General features: G+C 41.9%; 1 protein-coding gene across 5 annotated transcripts; it reads left to right on the top strand.

Annotated features, from left to right (window-relative positions):
* The first annotated feature begins 307 nt into the window (after nucleotides 1–307).
* On the top strand, nucleotides 308–6,468 carry LOC106567902 (alpha-2-antiplasmin). Of its 5 annotated transcripts, none has more exons than XM_014137778.2 (8): nucleotides 308–525; nucleotides 1,803–1,874; nucleotides 1,996–2,194; nucleotides 2,313–2,456; nucleotides 2,612–2,800; nucleotides 2,905–3,047; nucleotides 3,253–3,457; nucleotides 4,049–6,468. In XM_014137778.2, exons 2-8 carry the CDS (start codon nucleotides 1,818–1,820, stop codon nucleotides 4,423–4,425), a joined length of 1,314 nt encoding a protein of 437 aa, XP_013993253.2. In that variant the 5' UTR covers nucleotides 308–525; nucleotides 1,803–1,817; the 3' UTR covers nucleotides 4,426–6,468. The 5 variants fall into 5 exon arrangements, with proteins under 5 accessions (XP_013993253.2, XP_045548215.1, XP_045548214.1 ...); XM_045692259.1 differs by lacking the exon at nucleotides 308–525 and adding an exon at nucleotides 586–1,384 and having other exon boundaries at nucleotides 4,108–4,434; XM_045692258.1 differs by lacking the exon at nucleotides 308–525 and adding an exon at nucleotides 596–1,384 and having other exon boundaries at nucleotides 2,642–2,800.
* The last annotated feature ends 4,440 nt before the right edge of the window (nucleotides 6,469–10,908 follow it).

Here is a 10,908-nt window from a genome sequence, read left to right as displayed (position 1 = left end):
GGTAGATATTAAGATTCTCATTATAAGGGTCCCCCTTATTTGGACATTTAAAAATGCATCTGTCCTCCTCCCTCAGGGATACCACTGATCTGATGAGAGCAGAAAGGTGAAAATATTGTGCTACTGGGAACTTTTACATGAATTACACCTGCTAAATGTTTTATATCAGTGATATGTCTGTGAAATGAGGAAAGGAAGCAAAGAGAGAAGGAATGAGAGAGGGAAGGAATGATGCTGCTCAGTGCTCTCTGTCCGGGTTGTGGAGCCAAAGCTCTTATAATGGCAGGTTTGACCTGTGGGTCACATATGTTAATATTTTCATTTTCTGGTACAGTAGTCACTCTGCTGAATCAAAGCAGGGTTGAACATTAACTGGCCAATGAGGGGGCTGACAATGTAGAGTACTGTGCACTACAGGATCCAGCTAAGGAAACACTCACCGTGCCTGTCTGTCTGTCTCTCTGTCTGTCTATATCCTAATCCTATTTGCCTATATTACCTATCCCCTGACCAAACATTGGCTGGGTAAGTTTTTACCATCTCAATTCACTTTGATAGAGGCTTGGAAGGGATTGTGGTGTTGGGGAGTCGGTAGGTATTTTGGCACAGTGCATGAAACCATATAATTCTACTATAGCAAGTGCTTTTTATTTAAAGCTATTTGGACCATGATTTAGATGTATGGCTGTAGCTATTAGTTTACTAGTGATATAATAATAGCACAAACTGTTTTTTTGTAAATAAGACTACATTGTAAATGTAAATGTACACTAAAATCACCAATCAATAAATATCCCCATTACCACTATTTCTACTACGTCTATGAATGCTAATGATTCTATGCAGTCATATATATATATATATATATAAACACTAATACTACCATACATCTGTAGAGATACCGTTGCAGTAGTGAGGCCAGTGTTTGCTGTTTGTGGACTTTAGAAGTAAAACAAAAACCTTTGGCCCTCTGACAAACACTTGTGGTCCCAGAGCAAAACACCACCCATCTCTGCACTGTAGTACCAGGCTTATGCTGCGCCACACTGACCACTAGCCAAGCAATCCTGCTTTTGATTGGCTCTCTTTTCCTCTCAGCCAATCAGTGGTCCCATGTCCAGCAGCAATAGGTACTTTGTTATTGCTCTGTAAAATGAGTGGTTCAATAATTGCTATGCATTGATAATCACTGCTATTGAATCTTAAATATCAAAGTTACTGTGACAGGGTAGGAACCATCATTTCGGTCCATGTTTCCCAGGGGACTATAATTGGTGTTGAACATGTAAATGTATAAAAGCACCATAGAGTCCTTTTCATGTTAGAGCTTGGTAGTGGAACAGCCATTGTTTGTATAGGTGGTGTGATGTCAAGTGTTAATTCTGTGAGCAACCATTTTGTGAACATGCTGTATGGGAAGGAATGTTTGGGGTGTGGCCATTGTTCTGAAAAGTTGATTTGTTTTGGGAGAGGCTTTGTTGGTTTTGGGTCCAAGCAGTGTTGATAGCGAAGGGAAGTATTGGTTGTCACTGTTTTTGGTCACTGTGTAGCCTAACTTGATCAATCTAGTCATGTGAAAGCACTGTTGCACTTTAGAAAGGAACTGAGACCCTAGAAACCTTTGGGTATCCATGCTGTGTTTTGTATGCGTACTTATCTATTTCTATACAAGCAAACCTAAACTTTTTATTTATTTATTTAAAAAAATGTTTTTTTTTTTTTTACATCTGCCTTAGACTTTCCCCTAAATGGGCCTTGAACCTGTAATCTTACATTATTGTACAGGTTTTTCTGTTTTGCAGGCTCTCTGTTGGGATATGGTGCTGTATCTGGCTGTGCTCTTGCTGCTCTGCCTCTGTCAGCAGGGACTAACTGTAAGGGGGCCAACCATAACCCTATCCTGAAACACATCAACCTTTCTTAAATATCTAACCATTAGCACCCTACCCTGGTCTTTACAGTCTAACCCCTGGACCCCCTCTCTTGCTCTCTCAGGATGAAACTGGTATGGTAGTTCCTGAGGACCACTCCTGTGGAGAGCAGGTATTCAGACAGGAGGCCTGGCGGTCAGTAGGCGGTGCAATTGAGAGACTGGGCCGGCAGCTACTAGACAGCCTGCAGGCAGGGCTGGAGCAGCCCAACGTCATCATATCACCCTTAAGTGTGGCCCTCGCACTGGCACAGCTCTCACTGGGTGAGGCGTGTGAGAGCTCATGTATAATGTTAATAGTATGTATCTGAGATTGTATATGTGTGTTTGTTAGCTTATCTCCAAGACTTAATGTGCTTAACATGGTCGTTGCCCCTATCAGGAGCTCACAACGAGACCCAGAAGTTGCTGCTCAGTTCTCTACATGCTCACACCGTACCCTGCTACCATCACACCCTGGGCAGCCTGCTCCAACACCTCACCAACACTTCCCTACAGGTGGCCACACGCATATACCTGCGCCCAGGTGTGTGCTTCCAGGATGAGTAGATGTCAGCGCTGCAGCTCTGTGCCAGAAAATGGCAATCTACTAACATAATTATAAAGCACATCCATTGTAACTGCTGTTAAGGTCTTACCACTTTTGACACTTGGTATATGTTGTGTTCACCTCTCTCTCAGAGTTTGAGGTGTACCAGTCCTTTATTGCAGAATCCCTGCGTCGGTACAGATCAGAGCCTGCCCCCCTGATCTCAGTGGAGGAGGTCAACCAATGGGTGGAGGAGGCCACTAAAGGTCACATGACCAATTTCCTGCCCAGTATTCCGCATGATATGGTGCTAATGCTTATCAATGCTGTGCATTTCAAAGGTACGCCCTTTCACTCCATCTTAAAATAAAGGTTTGAAACTGTATACCATACAGAAGCGTCTACCCTTTACAACTGTGGCTTGTTCTCCTGTTGTCTCTGGTAGGTGAGTGGGAGGCTCGCTTCGACCCTCAGCTCACACAGAAGGGGGAATTCTACCTGGACAACAAGAACTTTGTCCATGTGGACATGATGCGCTCAGCCAAGTATCCACTGAGCCTGTTAGAAGATGGGGAGCTTGGAGCTCAGGTGAGTTGGGCTGGCTGTTCTGCACTGTTGCTGTCTTAATCATTTCTATATTTTGACATCCTGCTACTGGAGATTTGTTTTACTCCTGAAACGTTGATAATATATACTGTCCTTGTCTCCACCTTTCTCTTAATATCTACAGTGCAGTTTGTGCATTCTCCCATTATAAAATCTATCTCCCACCCCCCTTCTCCTGTGTTTGCAGGTTGCACGTTTTCCGTTTAAGGGAAACACCAGCTTCCTAGTAGTGATGCCGTTGCCAGGAAGAGGAAATGTGTCATCGCTGGTGGCCAAGCTGAACATCTCGGACCTGTACAGGCGTCTACCTCAGGAGAGCACCATGCAGGTCCAACTGCCAAAGTTCACCCTGCAGTACCGTCAAGAGCTACAGGAGGCGCTGTCCAGCATGGGTGAGCACAGAAGTGGTCTAGGAAATTCCAGACCTAGGACAATCGCACTAGGTCTGGGAATCATGTTGGATTTTCTTGTCCAATTCGGAGAGGGTGCTATTCAGACGGACGAGACTCCCAACAAATCACAAGTTTGGGTAGGCGGGGCAAAAAATGTATTAATAATCCCCTCAAACATGAGGTGTACACACAATGCGGTCACTTTTGCCACAGGCGGTCAGTGGTTGTAAGCTTGTAACGCTAATGTCATGGCGCCTGCAAACTACTCAGTTGATTCTTCGCAAGTTCCTAGCTAACTGCCGGAAATGTTTGCGGCAGGGCTCGGGATGGATTTTCCGGCGCCCAACTCCGCTCTTTCCTCTGCCAAACTGACATTGGTCTTAGTACAGACGTGCAATCTGGAACATTGGTAATTTGTGGGAGGCATCCAGTCTGTCTAGAGACTAGCACAGAAAGGTCAATAGTTTTGGCCAGGAGTTTTTCCTCTCAGGTCTGAAACTGTTCCGTGAGCTAGAAACAGACATGTGTTTTACAGCAGTCAATAACAGTATAGGATGGCTGAATGCTCAATCAAAATCTCTTCTCTCTCAGGTTTGGGATCTCTGTTCTCTGGTCCTGATCTGTCCGGTATCTCTGCGGTTCCTCTGCAGGTGTCCAGTGTGCGTCACGCTTGCAGGGTGGAGCTCAGTGAGGAAGGGGCCGACGCATCTGCAGCCACCTCTGTTACCATAATGCGCTCTGTTCCCATCTTCTTCGTAAACTCCCCCTTTCTGTTCGCCCTGGTAGACCATGCCTCCCTTGCTCCCCTCTTCCTGGGCACTGTCACTAACCCTGCCCCTGACACCAGCCCAATGCACATTGACAGTCTTCTCGGTGATGATCCCCATGGCAACAATACCCAAAGTGACAGCACTAATAGTAACAACGTACAGAGCGCCGGTCCCCATAGCAGCAACAATGTACTTTGACCAGCCATAGTGATAGAATGCAGTGTGGCGCCCCTGCTGGAGTGAGGCAATCAGCACCCCCTGAATGAAGAGGGGAAACTCCAACACCCAAGTGGCAGGGCAAAGATCCTGTGCCAACCACGCATACAGTTTCTTCCTAAACCAACTTTGATGCCCAGCCTGCCCCAACCCATCTCTCACTTTTCTGCCCTGAACAATACAGCCCAGCCAGTCACATATGGATCCCAGCCCTCGTATAGCAGTTCCCAGACCAAGATCAACCCCAGCCCCTATGCCTAAGACACCTGACTTTTCACAGTCCCTTCCCAGTGTATGCCCCCTGATTTAGGAGAGACCATGGACCTGTCCCATACTACTGTGTGGATGAACACTCAAATCTGTTGCTATTTTTACACTTGGTTGTGCACTGTCTTACACTATTTTTGCTTTGTCATACTTTCTCATTCTGATTATTCCCAACTCGGGTATTGATTAAAGAAAAGGGATGAAGTCAATGTCTTAGTAGTGGATGTGATCATGTTACTGGAGTTTTGGATTAAGAACTGATTATTTTATTTTAAATGGGCTTATGCTAGGTCTTATACCTCACAACTTATCATTTAAATAGTCAGGAATCATTTTTTCCTGGTTGCTAAAATTCTAATAGTTCACTTAATTTCAGTTTGACAAAACGAGCAAGTATAGTGCAGATAATCATTGTACCATCTAAACCAGTGTGAAATATATTTTCCAGAACCAAAAATATTGATATTAGCTGTTTGGTGCTGGCTGTTGTGGAAAATTGTCTTCAGAATATAATACTCGTACAAGAACTTATGAATTCAATATAGGCTTCAATACAAAGTAGCAAAAGCTGAGGTGGTCCTGAACATCTAACTTCCCTGAGCATTGGCTCTGCTTTTAGCCACATACAGCATATGGGTACATCCCCTTAGTTAATGCAATTACTCCTCTTAGCCCTTCAGCCACCATTATCTTCCAACCCGAGTTTCTTGCTTGCCTACGCCTGATAACGCACACATCTGTTCCGGTTTTGGATCAAAATGGTTGCAGAACCCCCTAGCGTATACAACAAATAATACATTTATTGCATAAGCGTTTCACATGGTCGTCAATTTGCTACCATCCTTCTCCTGCTTTCTCCTGACATTAGTATGTTAGAAGACGGAAATGTAATTATGTTCTCAGCTAATGCAATCTTTAGCATGACATCCTACATAGAGATGGTAATTGTATTACATGCCCCTACCTCTCTATCCGGTCAATGTACTTATTGTCTACATTAGTGGCTCAGCATATCCGCTGCCCCTAGTTACATTACATTAACTCCCACATAAAAAGCAAAAAGATATCAACCATATACACACAAATAAACTGGACCAAACATCAATAAAACAGTAAAAGATCCAATCTGTACAAATACAAAGTAAAATCAAACTGAAAATACAATGTAAAAGCATTAGCATGTAATACATAGCCTTGCCTGAGGTTCTCAGTTATTTAAAACAAAGAAAATAAGAAAACCCTTGTCATTCTCAATATGACACTTAAACAAGATCCTTCCTTACAGACACCTCTGTAACAACAGTGAAATCACAAATGAAAACACCTGTTTAAGGACATGGTCCATGGACACTTGTAACTGGAATTTCCCCATTTTAACCACAAGTTTAAGTAAACAAAATTCAGAAGTTCTAACTTAATTTATCCCTTGTCAAAGGTAGAAAGGAAATAGACAATACACTCCATAGTAAATTATTACCAGGTTATACATATTGTATCAGTCCAGCTTTCAATCAAGCACATAATCGGGTGCTTTACTAAAACAGGAAACCCTTGAACACCATAATCATTGCAATCATGTCCTCCTCCTGGAGTAACCCCATTTACTTAAAGCTAAATCCAACCAGTCCCAACCATGGGTTCATTGTCCTTAACCTCTTGTCACAATCCCTTCAGTTTAGTCATAGCTAAAGGAAAAGTTCCATCTAGTACATTGTTATTATTAGGTGTTATCCAAATAAATATTGATTTAAACCCTGATTTAACCTCGTCTCTTGCTTTGTATTCATCAGGAACTCCTCTCACCTATCCAATCGCATCTAGATATACTTTGGGATCTGATTCATAGGCTTCCCTTACTCTATGCTTTACAGACTCATCCTGCTGTGATTTAATGATAGACACCTGTTGTGTCGCTCTAACCAAGGCACAGAGACCAGTCCAGCCTTCTGGTAAAACATTCAAGACTTTGTTCTGCCCACACATCCCAAACCTGATTCCTGATTCCTTAATATTGCAAGAGATAGTGTTACTTGAGTTATATTACCACATGTACCTTTGTGATCCATAATCATTCCTTTATCATCAAATGTACTAACTCCTGCAGTTTCGAACACCCAAATAGTTTAACAATTAACTGTAGTGTTTCTCACATCTATCCCATTATCTCCATAGCTGTAGAAACATATCTACTTTTTACAATAGTAAACCTATCATTATGAGGACCATTTAATTCAGTTCTTATATCATATGTTGTACATTCATGTTCTCCCAACATAGTTTCATTTAAGACACTTCTACCCCTGGTACTACCTAAGGCAATTCTACATTCTATGTTGCACAAAGGGATATAGTATTTTCTCTGAATACATTGAACATTTTTCACCTAACACATTCTTCAAAAGATGCAAGTTCAGGTACTATTAAAAGATCAGTCAAATGTGATTTGCTACACAAAATGCAATTGTCCATCCTATGTTTAGTTGCTGCTTACTGAGCCCACTTATACACGCCACTTGTTGCTTTTCTAAATTTTTGAGCAATGTTTGATTCTGGGGTAGTTTCTTCATTGTAGCTACCCCAGTTGGTAACAGATGTCCAGATTTTCTGCATCAACCCACTTTCTTGTGGTTTTGCTATTGTCTTAGTTGGTGTAGTCTCTAGCGGGAGGTGATTTTACAATTTCTTCTAGGTTTGTTGCTGTTGCTGTCAAGGCCATTCTACCGTTCTTCATCTGTCCTGTTTCACTGTCTGTTAAAAAGACCATGTGAGGACAGAGAAGTTGATGATAAGAAAGTCTCCTTTCCATTCTCCTGTCGTTGTTTCTTCGTCCCCTTGGACAGCACCTCTGTCAGGGGTATCTGCCAGAGTAGGTATGTCATCAGGAGCAACAGGCATGTCACTCCTCCCCATCCCTGGACTCTCTGGATATTCAAGAGAGAGGGTCTGTGGGCTGTTGGAAGTTGCTCCTTGATCCACCTCTTCTTCAGCTCCTGCCTGGCTCCTGCCTGGCTCCTGCCTGGCTCCTGCCTGGCTCCTGCCTGGCTCCTGCCTGGCTCCTGCCTGGCTCCTGCCTGGCTCCTGCCTGGCTCCTGCCTGGCTCCTGCCTGGCTCCTGCCTGGCTCCTGCCTGGCTCCTGGCTGGCTCCTGGCTGGCTGGCTCCTGCCTGGCTGGCTCCTGCCTGGCGCTTCGATCTCCTCTGCTCCCGTTCCGTTTGGACACCCACCTGGTATATCAGCATCCTCTTCGTCTTCTTAGCCTGGTGGTTGTCTCCTCCTTTCCGACGGGACTTTGGTACAGTGGTTTAGATGGTACCACGTTTTTCTTCCTTTCACCTGGACAGCAATTAACGTTGTTCGAGCCACCTTGTAGGGACCCTCCCTCCTTGGCTCATTCCATTCTTCCGGAACACTCGGACCTGGTCACCTTGGATTACCAGACATGGAACCTCTGGTCCTGGTTCAGGTTTCTGCCTTCTTTCTGTGAGGCATTCAAACTTAGAGACTTATGGCCTCTGTTTTATGATCACACCATACATCCACTTATTTCCATCACTTATCACACACCAACTAACATTCCAGCTGAAGCTGGCGACCCCTCTCCTTCTGGTTCCTAAGCATAAGACTTGGAAAGTGAAAAACAAAAACACAACAGTATTGACAATGTGATATGTCATGCATAAATATATTCATGAAAACCGAAACCTGAGACCATGACAATTCCCACTCTCTCTCCACCTGACTCTATGCCTCCAGGATATTTTTCTGCTGAACTCCACAAAAATAAAAGCCCTAAAAAGCTTCCTCATGCTTTCACCCAGTCTTCCCCTTTCGGCCCCAGGTTCTGAGAGGTGTTCCCAAATCGTGTCATTTTCACTTTGTTTCCCATCTGCTCCATTTCAACTGATAGGCACGTGCATATCGCTAATCAACATTATATCTTCTTGAAGTAATTCAATACTGTATATGCTTTCACATTAATGCCTTCAACATGTTGTTCAAAGTACAATTACCCTAACATCTATCTTCTTTCACATGATGCATTAACCAATAGAACAAGTAGCTCCCAAACCCAACCCATCTGTATGTCTACAGTGGAATCTTCTCTCTCTCTCTCTCTGTCTGTCTGTCTGTCTGTCTGTCTGTCTGTCTGTCTGTCTGTCTGTCTGTCTGTCTGTCTGTCTGTCTGTCTGTGCGTCCTCTGTCATGGTGTTTTCAAGCTCAGCCATTATTCAGCTGGACCTTACTTCTTGTGAGAATTATGCACCCACCGATGAGAGACATGACAATCTTTACCACTGCAGGTGCTGTAAGAAGTATACCCCCAGCCTGTATCTTGATGTACACTCAATCTCTAGAAGTCAGCCCATGCCCTTGGTTATTTCTGGCTTCTTATGTGCTGCTTTTCTCCTGAGGACATACACACTAACACATGGGTTATTTCCTGACAACAGACTTTCTTCTTACATTTACATTTTAGTCATTTAGCAGATGCTCTTATCCAGAGCGACTTACAGTAGTGAATGCATACATTTCATTTCATGCATTTTTTTTTGTGGTTCTTATGTCAAGATCACTACTTTGTAATATTTAAATAACAGCCCTATTTAAACATTGTCTCAAATACCTCGCCTCCTACCACAGATATACTTATACATAATGATAGCCAAATTATGGTCCCTACAGCAACTGCTGTAAGAATAACATGTAATCAGTCAAGTGTCTTCCAGTTGAAAGAATATCCAACCTCTTTAAAAATCTAAGTCATAAGTTTCTTAAACTTTTACCATAGTGTTAAAAATGTCACCACTATCACTTTTAGTCTTACCATAATCTAGGTATGTGTAATGTTTAATTTACTTAGAATTGTCCCTATATTTTACACAGCCAGCTGTCCTTCCTCTTCTGTGAGGTCTCCTCTAATAATATACATAGTCTATAGAAATAACACCCCTCTACTACCATAACCTTCATTTATGAGCCGCCTCAGATCCCCAATGCAGTCACAGTTCTAACCCATAACACATCATTTCCTACTTCTAACTTCCTTTCATAGTTTGATACATACTAAAACATTCTCAAACCAATTTTAGTCAATTTATAACATTCCCTCCTCAGGAACAATAAACACACTTATGTTCCTTAAAACAAAAAGAAATTGACCAGACAAGAAAAGAGAAAAATAAATTATAATAACTGCATATTTTTAACAAATCACCACTACTCATAATGTAACTAAACCTGGGGAAAACCTCCATCCGTTACATTCTATGCCCATGTTATGTTGGTCTCCTTTCTTCTTCATCTTTGGGTGTTATCGCAAAACAGACTAAACCTTTTATGCAATGAATTATATCAATACAATTTAACATTAAAATTCCAATGACATAATAAAATAAAATAACAAAAACCTTAAATCTAATCATCTGTAGGTTCTGTCAACCTCCCTGTCTCAGGATTTAGTTTCCAGAGCTTCCCTAGGCCTAGTAAATTTAAACAGTTCTATATCCAAATCATAACTAAAACATTTTATAAATTGTCCAACCCAAATTCAGAGTAACATATATTTCCCTTCTATATGCAGACTGAACAAAGCACATTTGTATATCTACCCAAAGACAATAACCCCATGGAACTGATCATTTCCCCTATGAACACATGATTCAGCAACAACATGTTAAATTAAAAAAAATACAATTATTTGAGTAACTAGTCAATTTAAGATTACAACTCTTCATAATTTTCATATGGAAATAATACAATTTCAAAGTAATTGTACACTCTGAATAGAGACTGGTGTTTCTTAGTCATTTTATATTTAAATCCCACCTGTTCCAATAATTTCTAGTGAAGTTGATCAGTCTTCACGGGAAATTGTTAGGATTCAGGGCATTTGACACCATTAAATGTTTCCTCTCCCTTCTCTGTCCCTGTCCTTCAGAAACCATTTGGACACATTTCAAAACATTTCCATCTTCCTGTATACCCAGTTTAAAACTGAATTGAAAAAGGTCCATCCAAATTAAATCCCAGAGGCCCTTTCCAGTAATCTTATCATTTTAACCTGTGTCATTAGTTTAGTATAATACAAAACTATTGGTTAACCACTGTAGAACCTTCAAAAAGTTGATGTTGTCTTATCATCTTGTTAGTCAATACGTAATTCAAACAGATTATAATGTCCAGAATACAGAACTTTCCT

Source organism: Salmo salar, chromosome ssa13 (genome assembly GCF_905237065.1).
Source record: "Salmo salar chromosome ssa13, Ssal_v3.1, whole genome shotgun sequence".
In the NCBI taxonomy this organism is placed as follows: Eukaryota; Metazoa; Chordata; class Actinopteri; order Salmoniformes; family Salmonidae; genus Salmo; species Salmo salar.
Note: the sequence above shows the minus strand (reverse complement) of the source record. Positions and strands in the feature narration are given on the sequence as shown.

Excerpts from the sequence above, each read along its gene's own strand:
- LOC106567902 (XM_014137776.2), top strand. The coding sequence starts at position 1,319 with ATGTTAGAGCTTGGTAGTGGAACAGCCATTGTTTGTATAGGTGGTGTG. Across the intron at positions 1,385-1,802 it reads TGATGTCAAGTGTTAATTCT|GCTCTCTGTTGGGATATGGT; the intron begins GTGAGCAACCAT and ends TCTGTTTTGCAG. Across the intron at positions 3,048-3,252 it reads ATGGGGAGCTTGGAGCTCAG|GTTGCACGTTTTCCGTTTAA; the intron begins GTGAGTTGGGCT and ends CTGTGTTTGCAG.